General features: G+C 55.0%; 2 protein-coding genes and 1 long non-coding RNA gene across 3 annotated transcripts; all 3 read left to right on the top strand.

Annotated features, from left to right (window-relative positions):
* On the top strand, nt 1-4,131 carry LOC105504544. The gene is made up of 2 exons (XR_001000624.1): nt 1-94; nt 2,373-4,131. It is a non-coding gene; the product is annotated as an uncharacterized LOC105504544 (long non-coding RNA).
* A 451-nt stretch (nt 4,132-4,582) lies between these two features.
* Nucleotides 4,583-17,298, top strand: EDC4 (enhancer of mRNA decapping 4). Its single transcript, XM_011932022.1, has 29 exons — nt 4,583-4,905; nt 8,401-8,557; nt 8,945-9,056; nt 9,329-9,428; nt 9,674-9,863; nt 9,966-10,113; nt 10,198-10,302; nt 10,621-10,730; nt 10,815-10,898; nt 10,991-11,086; nt 11,192-11,294; nt 11,412-11,592; nt 11,692-11,764; nt 11,867-11,958; nt 12,042-12,229; nt 12,305-12,426; nt 12,518-12,671; nt 13,022-13,455; nt 13,541-13,645; nt 13,730-13,882; nt 13,962-13,998; nt 14,134-14,311; nt 14,420-14,575; nt 14,679-14,794; nt 15,228-15,393; nt 15,478-15,664; nt 15,757-15,976; nt 16,363-16,526; nt 16,750-17,298. Exons 1-29 carry the CDS (start codon nt 4,824-4,826, stop codon nt 16,940-16,942), a joined length of 4,206 nt encoding a protein of 1,401 aa, XP_011787412.1. The 5' UTR covers nt 4,583-4,823; the 3' UTR covers nt 16,943-17,298.
* A 309-nt stretch (nt 17,299-17,607) lies between these two features.
* Nucleotides 17,608-19,168, top strand: NRN1L (neuritin 1-like). Its single transcript, XM_011932024.1, has 3 exons — nt 17,608-17,790; nt 18,522-18,654; nt 18,774-19,168. Exons 1-3 carry the CDS (start codon nt 17,700-17,702, stop codon nt 19,057-19,059), a joined length of 510 nt encoding a protein of 169 aa, XP_011787414.1. The 5' UTR covers nt 17,608-17,699; the 3' UTR covers nt 19,060-19,168.
* Nucleotides 19,169-21,641: the final 2,473 nt, after the last annotated feature.

The raw sequence follows: 21,641 nt of genomic DNA, 5'->3' as shown, positions 1-21,641 counted from the left end.
TCCGTTCCAGAAAATCCAGCACAGCATCACCGCGCAGGACCATCAGCCCACTCCAGATAGCTGCATCATCAGCATGGTTGTGGGCCAGCTTAAGGTAATGGTTCTGTCGCAGTGGTAGGGAGGGGTGGGCAGGCAGAGGAGAGTCTTGTGTCCCTGCTTTCCCTGTGGATGTGGCCGGCTTATCTAGGGACACCCAGACAAAGTGACTGTCTAGAGCTGCGTAGTTCAGTATGCTAGCCGTTATCCACGTATAGGTGGCAATTTTTAAGTTACATTAATTAAGATTAAATGAAACATACTTCTTTGGCTATACTAGCCATATAGAACATTTTTGTGACTGGAGAAAGTCCTATTGGCAGACACTGGTCTAGAGCCTTTATCTGGAAAAGGGAGAAGTATTGGAGCAGGATGGGACTGGGGTGCCAAGCCACTAGGCTCCCACCTGCCCCAAGGTCAAGGTGGACAGGCCAGCTGGGTGTTGAGAGGCAGTCCACTACTGCAGCCCTTGCTACCACTCCTCAGGCTGGCTGCTGGCTCCTCACCTGCTGAGCAAAGCAGATTCCTGGAACTCCCTCCCTCTCTCCCTCCCTCCCTTCCTTCCTTCCTCTTTCTTGCTTTCTTTCTTTCTTTTTCTTTTTCTTTTCTTTTTTGGAGACAGAGTCTCACTCTTGTTGCTCAGGCTGGAGTGCAGCGGCACAATCTCAGCTCACTGCACCTCTACCTCCCGGGTTCAAGTGATTCTCCAGCCTCAGCTTCCTGAGTAGCTGGGATTACAGCCGCCTGCCACCATGCCCAGCTAATTTTTTGTATTTTTAGTAGAGACAGGGTTTCACCATGTTGGCCAGGCTAGTCTTCAACTCCTTGACCTCAGGTGATTCACCCGCCTTGGCCTCCCAAACTGCTGGGATTATAGGCATGAGCCACCGCCTGGTCTGGAACTCTTATTTCTCTTTGCATTTTCCTTTCTCCTTCTCAAGACCTGTTATTCTCAGAGACTTCCTGTGGTCCCGCAGACCTGCCAGGAACTCTCCAAGGACCTGCTGTGCTTCAGCCTATTAAAGCCAGATTCTGGGCCAGGTGTGGTGGTTCATGCCTGTATTCCCAGCACTTTGGGACTCTGAGGCAGGCAGATCACCTGAGGTCAGGAGTTCGGGACCAGCCTGACCAACATGGAGAAACCCTGTCTCTACTAAAAATACAAAATTAGCCAGCTGTGGTGGCACATGCCTGTAATCCCAGCTACTCGGGAGGCTGTGGCAGGAGAATTGCTTGAACCCAGGAGGCGGAGGTTGCGGTGAGCCGAGATTGCACCATTGCACTCTAGCCTGGGCAACGAGAGCGAAACTCTGTCTCTAAGTAAATAAATAAATAAATAAATAAAGCAAGCCAGATTCTGTTTCCAAAAACACCCTTCTTCCCAAAAATATCAGGACAAATTGGCTGCCCCTTGGTCTGGGCTTGTGTCTCACAATAACATGGTCACATGCTCGTTCTCTCTAGCCTAGCTGGGACAGGGCTTCCTGAGTCCAGAGTGGGTGTGTAGGTGGTCCTGTGGGCCTCTGCAGTGGACGCAGAGGCACCTGCTTTCTGGCCTGGACTTTCCTGTGTCAGTTTATCCTGCCTGTCCAAGATGTCTTGCTCAGTGCCTGCGCCTGAAGAGGGACAGAATTCAGGAGGTCTCTGTAGGGAGTTCATTGCTCACTTTCTCAGGCAAGGGTAGTAAACACTGCTCCTTCCTACCTGGCTTCACGTTCTTCCTGGTGATTCTGTCCAGTTTGGAGTTCCCAAACAACTGATTTGCCTCCTTGATGACGATAATTCCCAGAAAACAGGTGATGTTAGAGACAGTGCTGGTTAGCTAGGCTCCTGTTTCAACTAGGCCTCATCCTAGTTTTCTGCAGTTTGGCTGCAGGTTTCTTGCCTTTTTTTTCATCTCAAATACTGTTTATTACATGACAGGAAACATCATCAGATGGTGAACATATGTTTTCAATATCGTTTGCAGTTTTTTTGATACTCTAAGTACTTGGTAAATACTGTGGGATTCATTTCAAAATTGTGATCACTTGTGCCTGGAGGTATGTGCTTGGAGGCAGGTACATCCTCTGTCTTTGCTATAGCTAAGGGTGAATTATTGTGCAGTTTAAGCACACATAGCAGTAGGCGTGGCTGATTGTTGGCCTCCATGTGCCCAGGGCATTGTTTCATACATTACATCAATTCACATTCACAAGTACCCCTTGGCTATACTGGGATTTGAGTTCAGGACAGTAGGGCCTGATCCCAAAGTCCACATTTCCCTATTCTCCTACCACTGAATTCTCCTCCTGTTTCTTGATCCCCTTACTGAATCCTCTTCTCTCTCCTCACAGGCGGATGAAGACCCCATCATGGGGTTCCACCAGATGTTCCTATTAAAGAACATCAACGATGCTTGGGTTTGCACCAATGACATGTTCAGGCTCGCCCTGCACAACTTCGGCTGACCTCCTCTCAACTAGGCACTCACGCTGTTTCCTCCTCCCTCCTCTTCCCAATACTATTCCCACTCCTCCAGATGCTCCAAATATCATGCACAAATGAGCAGGGCCGCGGCGGGAGTGGGCGCAGTGCGCTGCTGCCACCGAGGTGTTGTGCATGATGTTTGGACGCTAGACTAGTTGCATCTGATGGGAGAAATTTGTGTTGTACCAGCGCATGCCTTGGAAAGACTTAAGTAATGCAAAAGGTTGTCCTTTTTTTTTTTTAATCTACTGACAAGTTGCTCTAGTAACCCAAAGAAGTGAAGGAGAAAGCAGCTGCCTCACCGCCCAGACATTGATTTGTTCAGATGTTTCAATGCCTCATGATACAATAAAACCACAAAAATTTTCTTAACAGTTTAAATTGTTTTAATTAGTTTACTAGTTGGCTGGGCATCGAAAGCCACCCGGACCCATTGTCTGTCTCATGTCTCACCCTCCCACTTCTGCCCCAACTCTGAATACCTGTTTCAGGGAGAAACTGCTGAAGCAGCACTCCCAGCTAGCCTCTCAGAAGCCCTGTAGGGCAGTTCTCTCCCACTCCGCAGGGCGACTGGTCTGGGAAAGCAGGCAGGAAGAGCTCAGGTCCGACCTGAAGCTTCTCGCACTGAAGCCTGTGCAATCAGTTCTGATACCTCCTGTGACTTCTGCTCTGGCGAGGGTCAGGACTCTAGTAGCAGGAGAGATGATCCTGAATCCTGTTGAAGCTGGAGAGGCCTTGGCAAAATGGCCCATCACGTTCAGACCACACCCACAGGGCTGAGGTCTCAGCAGTATCAAGGGAGGGGTCTGCTGTATCCCCAGAAGGATCAGGATCATACCCAGGGTGCCCCACATACACCAAACCAGGCAGAGGGCAGCTCAGCTCCTGTCCCATCTGCTTTGGATATCATTACCCAAAGGCAGGTAATCCGAAGAGCCAGCCTCCACTGCCCACAGAGCCAGGCCCAGTTGGGTTGGAGTATAGGCCAAGAGCTGTGGAAGGAGGCAGTCTGTGAGGGACTCATAATTTAGGAGTCCTCACCCCTTAGACCGCTGCAGGACATTGCCAGGCCTCTCTCTATTCCCTTCCTCAGCATACAGACTTCATGCTGTCTTCAAATCCCAGGGAGTCTTAGCTATTAGGGCAGTTTCTGCTTCTCCATTTTGGGGACAAAGGCCTTGCCCAGTACAAATGTAGCCCCTCATCCCACAGACTTCTGGATGGCATAAACCTAGTGGCAACGTAGCAACGATAGGCTAGAACCAAACCCAAGATTTGGGTCAGTGCCCTGTTAAGGGTTTTAGGATTGGTAAGGACACCACAGCTAAAACTGACGTGTAAAAGGATACCCTTCCCCCGTCCCACTATGGGTGGAGGCTAAGGACCTCAGATCCCATAGATTGCCGGGTGACATTGGGCACAGGGCTGGATGGTGTGCTGTTTGAGAAGACAGCATGCTCAGGAGATTTCAGTGGGAATGATCTCTAGACTGATGTGTATTTGGGGAAGAAGGGGTGGGGAAGAGGTAGGTGTCTGCTGCCTCAAACCACCTTGTGTAAAATCTGCAATACAGCTTCTTCCATGTACCTGTGCCTGAACTGTCTGCAATAAAGAAGAATTTGTAAACTGTGGTTTCTTTCTTCCAACCTGAGGGTGCCAGGTGGGACAAGGGGATGCTCGGAGACAGTGGGGAACAATGACTGATCATTGTGGTGGGACCATCTCTGCTCTTGCAATTCCTGAGTTTTATGACCTCGAGGGTCGCCTCAGGCCTTGGGTTATTCACACCCATTCTCCAAAGGGAACCTGAGGCATCTGCCAATTCAGCATACTGGGGGTCTGAAGGACCTTAGCATGGGCGGCTGAGTTGACCCCGTCCTGGGACCATCGGAGTCCATGCTCTGGGAGTGGGCAGGGACCTGGCGGCTTCTGAGTCGAGTAGGGTTCTGGGTGGTCCAGTGCGTGGACGTTTACCTCATCCCTGTGGAACTTCCCTGACCTCGCGGGCACAGGGGCGGGGCCGCCGAGGGGGACGGGCTGCGGGAGGGGTTTAGGCTTCCTCCCCCAGCCCGGAACCTTTCTTCTCCGTCCCTGGCAGGTTCCGGGAGCCTCGGCTAGTGGGGGCCGGAAGTGGAGGCGGTTGGTGGGGTTGGCGGGGCTAAGGGACGCTGCGCGGGTGGTGGTTTGCGAACTGCGGGTGGACTGAGTGTAGTGACCGGCGTCCTGCTGTCTCGCCCCGTCGCGGGTGGGCGAGGGTGGGTGGTGCGCGGCGGCGGCGGAACGAACGCGGTGCGGGCGGGGCGCCCGCCGCTGGGCTCATGGCCTCCTGCGCGAGCATCGACATCGAGGACGCCACGCAGCACCTGCGGGACATCCTCAAGCTGGACCGACCCGCGGGCGGTGAGCGGGGGTTGCGGGGGTGGGCCCCAGGCGAGCTGACAAAAGGGCGGCGCTCGTCTGAACCGCCCTTGGGGCCCGCAGCTCCCTTAGGACCAGCTCTGGATCCTCCCGGCGGGTAAGGGTGGACGGGGATTGACTGTGCCCCTCGAAGGGCGCAGACCCCTGGGTGTGACCCCTCCCTATCTTGTCCTCAGGCTGTTCTGCTTCGTCCTTCAACGTCTGGGTTGAAGGTGAGGTCCCTTCTCTGAATCCGCTGGGTCCTCTGGTTTCCTGGCCCCGAGGTCTCTAGTGTTCCTGGGACTGGCCTAGCTCCTCTTCCCTTTCGCCATGGTTCAGAGGCCTGGTCTGGGCTCCGTATATGGAATTCTGGGCCTAGGCTTAAGCGCGATGCTGAAGAGCCGCCGGTCCCCCCCATAACTTGCCCTTCTCTCTGGAATAAAGACTCCAGGCCTCCCGTTCTGAAACTGATTTCCAGGAGGAAGGTGTCCAGCCTCAATTCCGTGTTTTTTCTGGGATGAAGGCAAACCACAGACCTCACCACCCTGACTGAATTAGGCTACAAATATCTGCAAGCCCTAATTGGTTCCCATTCATTCATATTTCGTTTTGGCTCTTAATGATACCTCAGAACTAGTCTTGCCTCCAAAGATTCCCCAAGACACAGCTAACAGGGTTGTAATATACTGTTGTCATTGAAAGAGAGGAGTGTCTGGATACTGTGATGGGCATAGGAAGGGTGGAGGCTGGTGAGTGCAGAGTGCTGGTCTGAGAGGGGAGAGTGGGCTAGGTCTGGTAATGTGAACAGGGTCTTGGGTGTCAGGAACGGCGCCCAAAGCATGTATGTAGAAGCCACCTATTAGGAAAAGGAAATAGCACGTGTGGAGGCACTAGTTTACTGACAGGTTTAGGGATCTCTGAAGTGGCCGGTGATGATGGTGTGGGTGTACAGTGGAGAACTGATGTTTCCTCAGATCTTGTTCATACACCTGCTGGGAGGCCCAGACTGGCTGCTTCTGGAAGCAGGCACTGGTGCTCACTAGGGGTGGATTCAACTAACCCCTACTTTCAGAAAATCCATCTGCTGCCTGAGACCACTGGGTCCTTTGTGCCAGGCCTGGAATTAGGTGCCCTCTTCACTCATGAGTTGGGCGTGGACCTCTCCTGCTGCTCAGCTGCTTTGCAGACTAGACTCTGCAGAGATTTGGTAGAGCCTGACATAGCCAACCATGTACAGCCTGGGCCTGCTTTTTGGTTGTCCTCATGGTACCCTTCATGGAAGGGAGAGTGGTCAGCTTGTCACTGAACAGCTAAAGTGGCTCTGATCCGAATGAAGTGGCCTAGAAGCTTTCCTTATAACTCCTTTGTTTATTGATTGGCACTTGATTCCCTTGTTTGCCAAGCAGCTCTTTCTTATCTCCTCTCACTGGAGGACCAGGTCAGAACTCAGACTGTTGAGGGCTGGGCGCGGTGTCTCCCGCCTATCATCCCAGCACTTTGGGAGGCCGAAGTGGGTAGATTGCTTGAGGCCAGAAGTTCGAGACCAGCCTGGCCAGCATGGTTTCCCAACATGGTGAAACCTCGTCTCTACTAAAAATATAAAAATTGGCCGGGCACAGTGGCTCACGCCTGTAATCTCAGCACTTTGGGAGGCCGAGGCGAGCGGATCACAAGGTCATGAGATCGAGACCATCCTGGCTAACTCGGTGAAACCCCGTCTCTACTAAAAATACAAAAAATTAGCCGGGCGTGGTGGCGGGCACCTGTAGTCCCAGCTGCTCGGGAGGCTAAGGCAGGAGAATGGTATGAACCTGGGAGGCAAAGCTTGCAGTGAGCCGAGATTGGGCCACTGCATTCCAGCCTGGGCGACAGAGCAAAACTCCGTCTCAAAAGAAAAAAAAACTAAGCTGGGTATGGTGGCTCACGCCTGTAATCCCAGCACTTTGGGAGGCCGAGGCACGTGGATCACAAGGTCAGGAGTTCGAGACCAGCCTGGCCAAGATGGTGAAACCCCGCCTACTAAAAATAAAAAAAAAGTAGGCCGGGCGCTGTGGCTCAAGCCTGTAATCTCAGCACTTTGGGAGGCCGAGACGGGTGGATCACGAGGTCAGGAGATGGAGACCATCCTGGTCTACATGGTGAAACCCCATCTCTACTAAAAAATACAAAAAACTAGCCGGGCGAGATGGCGGGCGCCTGTAGTCCCAGCTACTCGGGAGGCTGAGGCAGGAGAATGGCGTAAACCCGGGAGGCGGAGCTTGCAGTGAGCCAAGATCGCGCCACTGCACTCCAGCCTGGGCAACAGAGCGAGACTCTGTCTCAAAAAAAAAAAAAAAAAAGTAGCCGGGCATGGTGGCATGTGCCTGTAGTCCCAGCTACTCGGGAGGCTGAGGCAGGAGAATCCCTTGAACCTGGGAGGCGGAGGTTGCTGTGAGCCGAGATCGTGCCACTGCACTCTAGCCTGGGCAACAGAGCAAGACTCCATCTAAAAAAAAAAAAAAAAACTTAGCTGAGCTGTAATCCCAGCTACTTGGGAGATTGATGCAGGAGAACTGCTTGAACCCAGAGGGTGGAGGTTGCAATGAGCCAGGATCGCGCCAAAAGAACTGAAAGACTGTTGTGACTGGAAACTTGCTATGTTCCTGAACGTGGAGCCATAGGTTCCTTGCCATTTGGGGATTTTGGAAATGGTGTCTGAGCCTATGACAGTGTTTGAAACCCAGCCAGTTGCAAAGAACTGAAATGCTGTCTTTCCTTACTCCACACTCTGTCCCATAGTTTCTCTCCTTTTGGTCCAGCTCCTTTATGTCCCTGAATTCTGTGTTTACTTGCCCAAGATAGCTTCTTCTGAGCCATTTCTGTGTGGGGCAGCCCCTTCCACATCTTACCGGTGCCCTTCCATGCCTTAGGAGCCCATCTTCTCTCCAGACTCTTGACACTACATTGATCTAGGCCTTGATCTCTCTCACCCAGATTCTCAACCATTCTGCCTGCTATCTTAATCATCCCACTGGCCAGAACTGACCGCGTCCCCTTCCCCTTTGAAACTATGGTTCTCATGGCCCACAGGGAAGAGTCTAAGTGCCACAGCATCATACCTGATGCCTCTGCAGCTTTGTTTTCCCTCCATCCTTCCTGTGTTTGTGTGTTCTGGCCACATTAACTGCTGTATAAAGTCTTTCCTGACCCTTCCTATGCCCTCACTCAGAGTCCACAGAGTTCTGTAGTAACCCAGACCTGAGTATTAACTGGCCTCAAAGGGTCCTTGATGTCTTGTACCCCTCCCCCCAGGCAGAAGAGCCTCATGCTCATCCTTGGTCCTGCATACATCAATGTTTATGGAACGAGAGATGAACACAGGGCCCTCCTCCTCATGGACATGCTTTGCTCAGTTGAGTGTTCCTAGAACACCTCATAGTTCTTGAAGGAAATTCTGCAAGGGGAGAAGCTTGTGGGCAGGTCGAGCAACCTTATCAGAGTGACCCTGTCTGTCCCCAGGCCCCAGTGCAGAGAGCCCACGGCCATCCAGTGCCTACAATGGGGACCTCAATGGGCTTCTGGTCCCAGACCCGCTCTGCTCAGGTGATGGTACCTCAACAAACAAGACTGGTCTTCGGACCATGCCACCCATTAACCTTCAAGAGAAGCAGGTCATGTGAGTACCTAGGAGACGACAATGGTGGTGATGGTGTGTTTGGGGTGTCTGCCTAGCTGAAGCCATGAGATGGGGAGTGAGCAGGGCCAGCAGCCTCTGCTGCTTCCTCTCTAGATGACCTGGGGTGGAGCTTGAGCTTGCACTAGGATGAGAGGCAAGGACAAGTTCAAGGGTTTGGCCTGGATACCTGGTTTAAAATGAAAGTAGACTCATTCCCAAGGAAGGAGGTGAGCAAGCGGAGCTGTGGGTCTGGGGCCAGTGGACCAGGCAAAGCTGACATTGGACTAGATACCTTCACCAGGCTGGCTATGTCCTCACTTCCTCCCATCCCTGCCCATTGAGCCTTTAGGTGAGTAAGAGACAAAGTTTTTGCACTCTTCCCCACAGCTGTCTCTCAGGAGATGATAGCTCCACCTGCATTGGGATTTTGGCCAAGGAGGTAGAGATTGTGGCCAGCAGTGACTCTAGCATTTCAAGCAAGGCCCGGGGAAGCAACAAGGTAGGTACTAGGATGCTGTGGCATATGTAATGTATAGGGGCACACCCAGCCTTTCCGGTCTCCCTCATGCTGCCAGTTCCTGTGGGGCCACCTTGACATTTTCCCAGTTTCAGGAAGCCAGGGCTGGGTGCCAAGCCTCTGTGGGAGTCTGGCTCCAGGAGGTAACAGTGGGTAGCTGGACTTGCATCTGTATCCTCTCCCATCCCCAGGGATGTTGGGGGCCACCTAGGCTCTGGGGAAGTTCCGTGACTTTTCTCACCCTGGGTTCTCAGGTGAAAATTCAGCCTGTCGCCAAGTATGACTGGGAGCAGAAGTACTACTATGGCAACCTGATTGCTGTGTCTAACTCCTTCTTGGCCTATGCCATTCGAGGTGAGTAAAGACAGTGGGGAGGAAGGAATGTTATGCTGGATGTCCAACAGAGCCAGTTCCAACATCAGGCCACTCAGGCCGTAGGGGTACAATGGAAGGTTTGTCCACGCTGCCTCTTGGGGAGCTGGGTGGGAAAACCAAGCTTGAGACTATAGTGGTGGCAGGGAGACAGGCAGGGGCAGCGCTTCTCTGCTGCTGCCTGAGCCTGGATATGTACTCATGGTCCACTGCTTTCCTGATTCCAGCTGCCAACAATGGCTCCGCCATGGTGCGGGTGATCAGTGTCAGCACTTCGGAGCGGACCTTGCTCAAGGGCTTCACAGGCAGTGTGGCTGATCTGGCTTTTGCACACCTCAACTCTCCACAGCTGGCCTGCCTGGATGAGGCAGGCAACCTGTTCGTGTGGCGCTTGGCTCTGGTTAATGGCAAAATTCAGTATCCATTCCTTCCCGTGGGTGGTGGGACTGAAGAAGGGTGGGCAGAGCTTGGGTGTCACGCCTCTTCATTCACCTATCTAGCCCTTAACACCCTGCTCAGAGAAGAGATCTTGGTCCACATCCGGCAGCCAGAGGGCACGCCACTGAACCACTTTCGCAGGATCATATGGTGCCCCTTCATCCCTGAGGAGAGCGAGGACTGCTGTGAGGAGAGCAGCCCGACGGTGGCCCTGCTGCATGAAGACCGGGTGAGGGGGCTGGCATGGCGAGGAGGCGCCAGAGAAGCCATAGTGTGGGGATGGGCTGCACACTCACCTCTCTGTGCCTTCCAGGCTGAGGTGTGGGACCTGGACATGCTCCGCTCCAGCCACAGCACCTGGCCTGTGGATGTCAGCCAGATCAAGCAGGGCTTCATTGTGGTAAAAGGTCATAGCACGGTAAGCCTGTGACTGCCTGCCTCCCCTGCCCTCCCCTTCCTCATATCCGTCCTCTGTTCCCTATATCCACAGCTGTCCGGGCAGCTTTACTAGTATTCTGCCCATGGGGACTCTGAGCTCAAAGTGGCCCTTGCCTGTGCAGTTTTCTCCTTACCTCGCAGCACCCTGCAGGTCTGGCCTTCTCTAGGGACCCTGTTCATTCAGTCAGTCACACAAGCATGCCAGTCCCACCGTGAGTCAGCCCAGCTCATTACCATTCTCACTTGGAAGGGACTTGTTCTCACCTCTAGTCAGTAAAGCTATTTGGGTTCTTTCTAGTGCCTCAGTGAAGGAGCTCTATCCCCTGATGGGACTGTGCTGGCTACTGCGAGCCATGATGGCTATGTCAAGTTCTGGCAGATCTACATTGAGGGGCAAGATGAGCCAAGGTAAGGCAGGGCCTCAGGGACCAGGATCCTCCTGAGGTAGCCGACCGGACTGCTCACTCAGGCCCCTCATCTGCCTACCTACAGATGTCTGCACGAGTGGAAGCCTCATGATGGGCGGCCCCTCTCCTGCCTCCTGTTCTGTGACAACCATAAAAAACAAGACCCTGAGTGAGTGAGTGGGCAGCCTAGTGGGTGGTGGGCTGGACCATGGCTCCCAGCAGGGGGCCCAGCCAGCCAGTCAGTGCCTTGTTGCCTTGCAGTGTCCCTTTCTGGAGGTTCCTTATTACTGGTGCTGACCAGAACCGAGAGCTAAAGATGTGGTGTACGGTGTCCTGGACCTGCCTGCAGACTATTCGGTAAGGAGTGGTTGGAAGGCTGGGGGACTGGGCAGGGGCAGCAGGGTTGGGAATGTGGCTTCCTTCAGTTCTCAGCCTCATTCACTCTGCTTTGTGGCTCTCTAGCTTCTCCCCAGATATCTTCAGCTCAGTGAGTGTGCCCCCTAGCCTCAAGGTTTGCTTGGACCTCTCAGCAGAATACCTGATTCTCAGCGATGTGCAACGGAAGGTAGGCTGCCATGGGGTACCCTGGGCAGAGCTGGGATTATAGAGGAAGGCCGGGGGGCAGGTGGCGCATTGCAGCCCTTAGCCTCTGAGCTCAGCTAGGAACGTCCTGCCTGTGCAGGTCCTCTATGTGATGGAGCTGCTGCAGAACCAGGAGGAGGGCCATGCCTGCTTCAGCTCCATCTCAGAGTTCCTGCTCACCCACCCTGTGCTGAGCTTCGGTATCCAGGTTGTGAGTCGCTGCCGGCTGCGGCACACTGAGGTGCTGCCTGCCGAAGAGGAAAATGACAGCCTGGGTGCTGGTGAGCTGCCCCAGGGTCAGAGCTATGTGTCCATATATCTAGGGGGTTGTGGAGGCACAGAGAGGGCCAGGGGCTTCATCATCCACACTATCCTTTCAGATGGTACCCACGGAGCTGGTGCCATGGAGTCTGCGGCCGGTGTGCTCATCAAGCTCTTTTGTGTGCATACTAAGTGAGTGTTTGGGGAGGCCCATCAGTGCCCTGTCTGTGTCTGTCTCCACTCTACTGATCCTTGCCCTTGGAGCACTTTATTCTCCCCCTTCTTTTCCTGCAGGGCACTGCAAGATGTGCAGATCCGCTTCCAGCCACAGCTGAACCCTGATGTGGTGGCCCCACTCCCCACCCACACTGCCCACGAGGACTTCAGTGAGTAGGGCGTGAGAGGGAGGTAGGGTAAGTTGGACTGACCAGGGTCTGAGATCTGACTCAAGTGGCAACTTGCCCTGCAGCATTTGGAGAGTCTCGGCCTGAACTGGGCTCTGAGGGCCTGGGGTCAGCTGCACACGGCTCCCAACCTGACCTCCGACGAATCGTGGAGCTGCCTGCACCCGCCAACTTCCTCAGTCTGAGCAGTGAGACCAAGCCCAAGTTGATGACACCTGACGCCTTCATGACACCTAGCGCCTCCTTGCAGCAGGTACTCTCCCAAGGTAGGGGGACCTGGGAATGCCTCAGCCATAGGCCACAGGTCTTATTCCCTGCATCTCCCCAGATCACTGCCTCTCCCAGCAGCAGCAGCAGCAGTGGTAGCAGCAGCAGCAGCAGCAGCAGCAGCTCCCTTACAGCTGTGTCTGCCATGAGCAGCACCTCAGCTGTGGACCCCTCCTTGACCAGGTGAGGCAAGGGTCAGAGATGGAGGATGGCAGGGGCTGGTACCAGATGATGCCAAGCTCTGGCTGCTGACATCTCAACCTTCCCCCACCAGGCCACCTGAGGAGCTGACTTTGAGCACCAAGCTGCAGCTGGATGGCAGCCTGACAATGAGCAGCAGCGGCAGCCTGCAGGCAAGCCCACGCAGCCTCCTGCCCGGCCTGCTCCCAGCCCCAGCCGACAAACTGACTCCCAAGGGGCCGGGCCAGGTGTGTGAATGGGTGTGTGTGTAAAGTGTGGGGAGCAGGTGGGCGGCAGCAGGGAAGGTAGGTGGTGGGCTCCTCCCGACCCCCCTGCTGCTGATCCTGCTCTACCCGACATGGTCCATGTTTCCCTGAGGTCATTTCACCCTCTTGTGTTTCTTGGTGGGTGTCTTCTCAGCCTCCCTGTCCCCACCTCCTCTTCTGGGCTGTGGCCTCGTTTTTGACCTGTATCCCCACTTGACCTTTTGACCCTGCTGCCCCGTCTCTCATTACTACTAATACTAATGCCTCGTGTCTGTGCCCCCATCCCTGCCTCACCTTCTGTCACTTAAGCCCCCATCTTTGGCCCACCTCAGGTGCCTACTGCCGCCTCTGCACTGTCCCTGGAGCTGCAGGAAGTGGAGCCCCTGGGGCTACCCCAAGCCTCCCCTAGCCGCACCCGTTCCCCTGATGTCATCTCCTCAGCTTCCACTGCCCTGTCCCAGGACATCCCTGAGATTGCATCTGAGGCCCTATCCCGTGGTTTTGGCTCCTCTGCACCAGAGGGCCTTGAGCCAGACAGTATGGCTTCAGCCGCCTCAGCACTGCACCTACTGTCCCCACGGCCCCGGCCAGGGCCCGAGCTCAGCCCCCAGCTTGGCCTTGATGGAGGCCCTGGGGACGGAGATCGGCATAGTACCCCCTCCCTCCTGGAGGCAGCCTTGACCCAGGAGTCCTCGACTCCTGACAGTCAGGTTTGGCCCACAGCACCTGACATTACTCGTGAGACCTGCAGCACACTGGCAGAAAGGTGAGGAGCTTGGGAGGGGAAAAGTGTGTTAGCAGGAGGGACTTCAGATAGATTCATCCTCTGCTGAGTTGGCCTGTCCTTCCAGCCCCAGGAATGGCCTTCAGGAAAAGCACAAGAGCCTGGCCTTCCACCGACCACCATATCACCTGCTGCAGCAACGTGACAGTCAGGATGCCAGTGCTGAGCAAAGGTGGGTGCCACTCTATACCATTGTCCTCATGGGGGGATGGGCAGCAAGTGGGCAGAGGCTTACTCCTCCTTCCCCTTCCCACAGTGACCATGATGATGAGGTGGCCAGCCTTGCCTCTGCTTCAGGAGGCTTTGGCACCAAAGTTCCTGCTCCACGGCTGCCTGCCAAGGACTGGAAGACCAAGGGATCCCCTCGAACCTCACCCAAGCTCAAAAGGAAAAGCAAGAAGGATGATGGGTAGGGAGGAATCCTAGGGAGGGAGTGGGTGGTCTCCAGGCTGTCTGACGTAGCCTGAGGTGCTTCTCACCTATGGCAGGGATGCAGCCATGGGATCCCGGCTCACAGAGCACCAGGTAAGCGAACGAGCCCACTTTGTACTTGTGGAACTTCACTCTGCGGGGGTGGAGAAGGGCTCTGGGGCCATTCCCTGGTCTGGTGTGTGGGGATGGGTGGGGCAGGCATCATGTGACTGTCAGTGCTATTGACAGGTGGCAGAGCCCCCTGAGGACTGGCCAGCGCTAATTTGGCAACAGCAGAGAGAGCTGGCAGAGCTGCGGCACAGCCAAGAAGAGCTGCTGCAGCGTCTGTGTACCCAACTCGAAGGCCTGCAGAGCACAGTCACAGGCCATGTAGAACGTGCCCTTGAGACCCGGCACGAGCAGGAGCGTATCCTTGAGACTGGTAGCACAACATGGCATAGGGATGGGGGCAGCATTCTTGGCCTGGGAAGGAGTACACAACCTGCTCCAGGCCTGTTCCTTAGCTACGGCGCAGAGCGGCGGCTGGAGCGAGCACTGGCTGAGGGGCAGCAGCGGGGAGGGCAGCTGCAAGAGCAGCTGACACAGCAGTTGTCCCAAGCACTGTCTTCAGCTGTAGCTGGGCGGCTAGAGCGCAGCATACGGGATGAGATCAAGAAGACAGTCCCTCCATGTGAGTTTTGCATGCAGACTCCTTTTGGGTGGTTCAGGTGGGAGTGGAGGTACCTGTCAAGCTTCTTCTCATGGCTCCACCTCCCCCTCTTCCCCTCTGCCAGGTGTCTCAAGGAGTCTGGAGCCTATGGCAGGCCAACTGAGCAACTCAGTGGCTACCAAGCTCACAGCTGTGGAGGGCAGCATCAAAGAGAACATCTCTAAGCTGCTCAAGTCCAAGGTGCTATAGGGCCCAAGATGTGGGTGGAGGTGGTGGTTCCTGGGCCTAGTCAGGCCAGGTTGGGCTCAGGTTTTCAGGTTTTCTTTTTTTTTGTTTTGTTTTTGTTTTTTTTTTGAGATGGCGTCTCACCCTGCCTCCCAGGCTGGAGTACAATGGTGCGATCTCAGCTCACTGCAACCTCCGCCTTCCGGGTTCAAGTGATTCTCCTGCCTCAGCCTGCCAAGTAGCTGGGACTACAGGCGCGCGCCACCACACCCAGCTAATTTTTGTATTTTTAGTGGAGACAGGGTTTCACCATGTTGGCCAGGGTGGTCTCGATCTCCTGATCTCGTTATCCGCCCACCTCGGCCTCCCAGAGTGCTGGGATTACAGGTGTGAGCCACTGCGCCCAGCAGGCTCAGGTTTTCAACTTGGCTCCCCCTTCTAACCCCAGAACTTGACTGATGCCATCGCCCGAGCAGCTGCAGACACATTACAGGGGCCGATGCAGGCGGCCTACCGGGAAGCCTTCCAGAGTGTGGTGCTGCCGGCCTTTGAGAAGAGCTGCCAGGCCATGTTCCAGCAGATCAATGATAGCTTCCGACTGGGGACACAGGAATGTGAGTGGGGTCATATGGCCCAAGGTGGGAAGGGTTATCCTCTTTCCTACTGTTCCTCTTATAGTCCCTGTGGTCACCCCTCAGACTTGCAGCAGCTAGAAAGCCACATGAAGAGCCGGAAGGCACGGGAACAGGAGGCCAGGGAGCCTGTGCTGGCCCAGCTGCGGGGCCTGGTCAGCACACTGCAGAGTGCCACTGAGCAGATGGCAGCCACCGTGGCCACCAGTGTTCGGGCTGAGGTGCAGCACCAGCTGCATGTGGCTGTGGGCAGGTGTGTGGGCAGAGTACTGGGCAAGGTGGTGGGCTTGAGAAAGGCCAGACTGGGCTCCCTGTCCACTTCACCTCACTCACTTCCCTTTGCAGCCTTCAGGAGTCCATTTTAGCACAGGTACAGCGCATCGTCAAGGGTGAGGTGAGTGTGGCGCTCAAGGAGCAGCAGGCTGCCGTCACCTCCAGCATCATGCAGGCCATGCGCTCAGCTGCTGGCACACCTGTCCCCTCTGCCCATCTTGACTGCCAGGCCCAGCAAGCCCATATCCTGCAGCTGCTGCAGCAGGGCCACCTCAATCAGGCCTTCCAGCAGGTACGATAGGCGTTAGGCCCTGGTAAGGGTCACGTGTCTCTTGACAAGGCCCACACACCATACATTCCACCCACCAGCTTTGCACCTTCTGGCCCCAGCAGACTGTTCTTGGTTCCCTTTGGCCTCCAGGCCATTGTCCCTGCTGCTTCCTCTTCCTGGACCCCCTTCTTCCCACCTAGCCCACCTTGCTTTACAACTACCCTTCTCAGGAACCATTTCCCAACCGCCTAGGGTAACTATACAACCCTCTGGGGCTCTCTCTGAGCCCCTCTGGAGCCCTGACTAGCGCACCCTGTGGTCATCCTCCCTCCAGGCCACACAGTTCAGATAAGCAGACATTCCATCCTGATATTTGCTATAAACACTGCTGCTTTTTTCTCCTCCAGGCACTGACAGCTGCTGACCTGAACCTGGTGCTGTATGTGTGTGAAACTGTGGACCCAGCCCAGGTTTTTGGGCAGCCACCCTGCCCACTCTCTCAGCCTGTGCTCCTTTCCCTCATCCAGCAGCTGGCATCTGACCTTGGCACTCGAACTGACCTCAAGCTCAGGTAAGTGGGGGCAGCCAGGAATGGGAGATGAGCTGGGGAGTGGGGGAGTGGGAGCGAGCAGTTTGAAGCTGACACCCACTTCTGCCTGAATCCTCTCCCTAATTTTCTCCACCAATCCTCTCTGCCCTCACCCAGAGGGTTCCCTCTGGGCTTCAGTGCCACCAGGGGGCGCTCCCGTCTGCTGGTGCCCACCTGTATAACCTGTCCTTTCCCCCATCCCCAGCTACCTGGAAGAGGCCGTGATGCATCTGGACCACAGTGACCCCATCACTCGGGACCACATGGGCTCCGTTATGGCCCAGGTGCGCCAAAAGCTTTTTCAGTTCCTGCAGGCTGAGCCACACAACTCACTTGGCAAAGCGGCCCGGCGTCTCAGCCTCATGCTGCATGGTCTCGTGACCCCCAGCCTCCCTTAGCTGCTAAGCCTGCCTTGCCCAGGGGTGGGATGGCACTGAAGGCCATCAGACAGGCCTAGGCCGAGGCAGGGTCACGGCTGGCCTTTACCTGCTCAGGCCCCCATCTCTGGGGTGTTTGGGGGTCAGGGAGCAGGGAGCACTGGCCGTGGTCTACAGGGTGTGGTAGTCAGAAGGTTTAGGCTGGGCCCAGGGCAGGTATTGTGCCTGCTTGGGTTCTGCCATGCCTGGAGCATGACCCTGAGATCGTGACACCACTTGAGTGGAATTTTCCATGTTCCTTTTTACCTCTAATTTGGATCTTTTTGTTTTTGAAAAATATTGAGAAATTCAATTAAATGCTTTTGGAATAAAATGGAGTATGTGTGTGCTTTTAGTTTGTCTTTGGTGTGACTCTCATAACTGCCCTCTGTTCGTTCCCTGCCCTCTCTTCCCTGTGGAGCTCTGTCTAGGCCAACCCAGCCAAGGGGCGGGGTTACCCACTCATCTGCTCCAACTGCCTTCCCAGATCTCCCTTCTCCCTCCTTTTATGGGGTGAAGGTCCAGGGGCCTGCTCAGCACCAGCTTGTGCTCCTGGGAATTTCTGCTCTCTGAGGTCCCTTCTCGCTCCTTTTCCCATTTGGGTGTTGGAGGCGGAGCCGCCGGCTGGGTTCGGAGCCCCACCCCCGGCTTCCATCCAATCACCGTCCCTCCCTCCGGGGGCTGGGCGGACGGGCTGCACTCCAAGCAGCTAGCTCCCGCACTAGGCTCTCAGCCAGGGATGATGCGCCGCTGCCACTGCCGCTGCTGCCGCTGCAGCTGCTGCTGGCAACCACCCCGTGCCCTGAGGCCGTTGCTGTTGCTGCCCCTCGGTGAGTGCGGGCATCCGGGGCCTGGGCCACACCCCCTTCTCACCCAGCCAGGCCAGACTGGGCATAGGGTGTGTGGGAACACTGGACACCAGGGTGGAGAAGAGTTGCAAGGGCTCCAGGAAGGTGTGCTGGTGACTTCAGGACAGAAAGTGAGAGGCACAAACAGCCCTAGTTATGGGGGAAGGACTCCAAAATTTGCATCTCCTCTTATGATAAAGGGTGACATGCCAATGGCAGGACTTACAGATCAGTCATAGGATCCCTAAGTCCTCTCTGAGGGTCTGGCCTGGATCCCAATACCTCTGCATCCTGCCCTGTCTCTCCAAAAATACCTATCTTTAGAGAGAGTTTGGAGGGCCAAGCAAAGCTTGTCTAAACCGCAGAGAGATGCACCTGTTTCTAGTCCCGGGCCTCTGGACCACCCTCCCCTCCACCCTGTCCTTATTCCTTCACATGAACCCTCCTGATCCCACCTGGGGCCCCAGAAGCTCAGAGGAAGGGCTGACTTGGGGGACACAACATCCCCTCCCCCTGTGCACATCCCAGTCTGGGTCTTACCTTGAAGGGGGCCTGGGTAGGTAATCCCCAGATTTGCCCTTTAGTTCCTTGGGGCACCCTTTTTCCGCTGAATCACATCCCCAGAGTGCTCCCAGGTAAACAAGCCCCTGGGGGCTGGGGGACGGGCCTGGCTCATCCTATCTACCATTCCCCCACCCCCACCCCACTTCTAGTCCTTGTACCTCCCCTGGCAGCAGCTGCAGCGGGCCCAAACCGCTGTGACACCATATACCAGGGCTTCGCTGAGTGTCTCATCCGCTTGGGGGACGGCATGGGCCGCGGAGGCGAGCTGGAGACCATCTGCAGGTACCAGCGGGTGCGAGGCAGGGGCCCAACCTGTGCCACCATTGGGGACTGAACCTTTTATTTCCCAAACCAAAATCTCCTTGCCTCACCTAATCCCCCTAATCCCACTCCCTTAACAGATCTTGGAATGACTTCCATGCCTGTGCCTCTCGGGTCCTGTTGGGCTGTCCGGAGGAGGCAGCTGCAGTGTGGGAATCACTACAGCAAGAAGCTCGCCAGGCCCCCCATCCGAATAACTTGCACACTCTGTGCAGCGCCCCGGTGCATGTTCGGGAGCGCGGTACAGGCTCCGAAACCAACCAGGAGACACTGCCAGCTGCAGCACCTGCACTCCCCATGGTCCCTGCGCCCCCACTGCTGGCAGCTGCTCTGGCTCTGACCTACCTCCTGGGGCCTCTGGCCTAGCCTATCGGGTCAGGTGGCAGTGCCTGTGCCTCCAGCCCTGCCCTGGCGGTGGTTGTCCAGGCTCTGCAGAGCGCAGCAGGGCTTTTCATTAAAGGTATTTATATTTGTACTAAGCTCCTTCCTTTCTCCTGACTGCGGCCTTGCTTGGCTGGGGCCAGGGACTCCCAGAAACTGATCCTTTGCTTGGATGGAATGGGCGGGGCTGAGGGCCACCACAGGGGACTCAATCTTCCTCCTTACAAACACTGGTTTCCCAGTGGCAGCGCAAAGCTTTCCATTTCGTGCAGGTCCCAAGAGCTCCTCCAGTGGAGACCAGAGATCTGCCGGAATGCACAGTCTTCCTCTACCTTCCTGTGCTGGCTGGGGTCGGGAGGGCGGGGTCTCAGCCCTGCACTCCTAGCACTGCCTACCCCTTCCATCCCGGCCCCTGGGGGCCAGGTGAGCTGGTAAAGTGCCCTTGATCTCAGCTCCACCCCCTTCCCAGCCTCTGGGCTCCTGACCATTTCACCTCCTCCTCTCTCTGCCTGTCACCTCAGCCTTCAAGGCACAGCACAGACTGTGTGCTCAGTCCCTTCCTCTGAGTTTCTGGTCTATCTGAAGGAGGCCTGTTCTAGAAGGTGGGGAGCCTCTGTTGAAGTCCACATTCAAGCCCCTGATAGGACCTGAAGTGGCAAAAACTGAGGTCACCGTAAGGGTTCCTCTCGCCTCTGCTCTCCACAACCTTGTTCTTTGAGAAGAGGTAGGCGGTGTGTTGTCAAAACAATTGCAGAAGGCTTTCTGGAAGCCGTGGAATGACAGCATGTGGTGTGCGAGGAGCCCCTCTTCATACCGGTGGAAAGGAAGAGCAAAATCAGCTAGGCAGAATCTGAGGAAGGAGGAAGCCTTCTGGGGGTGGGACCTTCTTCTGATCAGCCTTCTCCCACCACTGTCAGGATCCTATTCCAAGCCATCACACCACGGTTTACAGAGGCACTGCTATAGTCTCCTAATTGACTTATATTATCGCTCCCTTCACTTTATTTTTTTTTTATTTATTTTTTTTGAGATGGAGTCTTGCTCTTGTCACCCAGGCTGGAATGCAGTGGCGCGATCTTGGCTCACTGCAACCTCCACCTCCCGGGTTCAAGCAATTCTCCTGCCTCAGCCTCCCTAGTAGCTGGGATTACAGGTGCCCGCCACCATGCCTAACTAATTTTGTATTTTTAGTAGAGATGGGTTTTGCCATGTTGGCCAGGCTGGTCTCGAACTCCTGACCTCAGGTAATCTGACCCCCTTGGCTTCCCAAAGTGCTGGGATTACAGGCATGAGCCACCATGTTCAGCCTTATTCTTTAATTTCTAAATTGAAAAACTCAGCCGGGCACAGTGGCTCACTCTTGTAGTATCACCTCCTCTAGGAACTATTCCCTAACCCGGACTACAAGCTGAATCAGAAGGCTCCTCTAGGTCCACACAGCTCCTGATAGCACTAGCTTGTTATTGTCTAGGTACAGGTCAGAATTCCCCACTGTGGATTCCCCAAGGGCAGGAAGTCCTTTTTGTCAGAATCCTCATTGTGTCTCTAGCATCCATCCTAGGGCTGGATATAAAGGGTGCACTTGTGGGAGGGTGTGGAATGAAAGATAGAACTCTTAAGTCCAGCATGGGTAGCACAACAGTCAGCAAGAGCTTGGACTGAGAATGACCCCACTGTGGAGGTGTGTCATTTTGGGGTGGCACCTTTACCCTGGGCATACTGCTAGGAAGGATGGTGCTGGCGCTGTGTACCCCAGAAGTCTTCCAGAGATGGTCTTGGATGACCAGGAGCAGGGGCCTGGCTGTTCTGGCCAGCCATCAGGGAGATTACCATCCTCCTGCTGTGACCTACTTTTCCCCTGGTTTTTGCTCTCTAAGTCCCTACTCTTCCATGGAATAGAGTGGGGCTTGGGGAGGGGGGAAAGAATCTGCTCTCTGGCCAGGGGCTTAAGGGCTTTGTGTGTTTTATCCTAGAGCTGGAGGAGAGGGGTGGGCTGATAGCCAAGCTGGCTGGGCCCTGGGCACAGCTGCCCAGGCCAGAGCATCATGGTGATGGTGTTTCTCACATTTGAAGCACTGTGGACAAGGAGTACCTTATTGTTCTGAGAAAGCCTGAGGGATGGATGTCCTGAATCCAGTCCCCTCTGCATTAATGTATCTCTTCACCTAAGGACCTCCCTCCTGCTCTTCTCCAGAGCCCAAACCAGCACATAGTAAGGGTTCGATAAATATTTGTTAATTAATGCACTGAATGTCTGTAAAACAGGCATGTTGTGTAGATTTCTGAGTGCCATCAACCTGGAATTCATATTACTTTTAACCCTCACAACAACTCTGTAAGGTCAGGATTATGACCCCCCCGCTTATATTTTATTTTATTTATTTATTTTATTTTTATGTATTTATTTATGAGACGGAGTCTCGCTCTGTTGGTGCAGTGGCACAATCTCAGCTCACTGCAAGCTCCATCTCCCGGGTTCACGCCATTCTCCTGCCTCAGCCTCCCAAGTAGCTGGGACTACAAGCGCCCATCACCACGCCCGGCTAATTTTTTGTATTTTTAGTAGA

This window comes from Colobus angolensis, unplaced genomic scaffold, assembly GCF_000951035.1.
Source record: "Colobus angolensis palliatus isolate OR3802 unplaced genomic scaffold, Cang.pa_1.0 Scaffold93, whole genome shotgun sequence".
NCBI classification, from domain to species: domain Eukaryota; kingdom Metazoa; phylum Chordata; class Mammalia; order Primates; family Cercopithecidae; genus Colobus; species Colobus angolensis.
Note: the sequence above shows the minus strand (reverse complement) of the source record. Positions and strands in the feature narration are given on the sequence as shown.

Coding starts and splice junctions, on each gene's coding strand:
- EDC4 (XM_011932022.1), top strand. CDS start 4,824: ATGGCCTCCTGCGCGAGCATCGACATCGAGGACGCCACGCAGCACCTG. Junction 10,731..10,814: donor GAGGGGCAAGATGAGCCAAG/GTAAGGCAGGGC, acceptor GCCTACCTACAG/ATGTCTGCACGAGTGGAAGC. Junction 12,427..12,517: donor GTGGACCCCTCCTTGACCAG/GTGAGGCAAGGG, acceptor TTCCCCCACCAG/GCCACCTGAGGAGCTGACTT.
- NRN1L (XM_011932024.1), top strand. CDS start 17,700: ATGATGCGCCGCTGCCACTGCCGCTGCTGCCGCTGCAGCTGCTGCTGG. Junction 17,791..18,521: donor GTTGCTGTTGCTGCCCCTCG/GTGAGTGCGGGC, acceptor CCCCACTTCTAG/TCCTTGTACCTCCCCTGGCA. Junction 18,655..18,773: donor GAGCTGGAGACCATCTGCAG/GTACCAGCGGGT, acceptor CTCCCTTAACAG/ATCTTGGAATGACTTCCATG.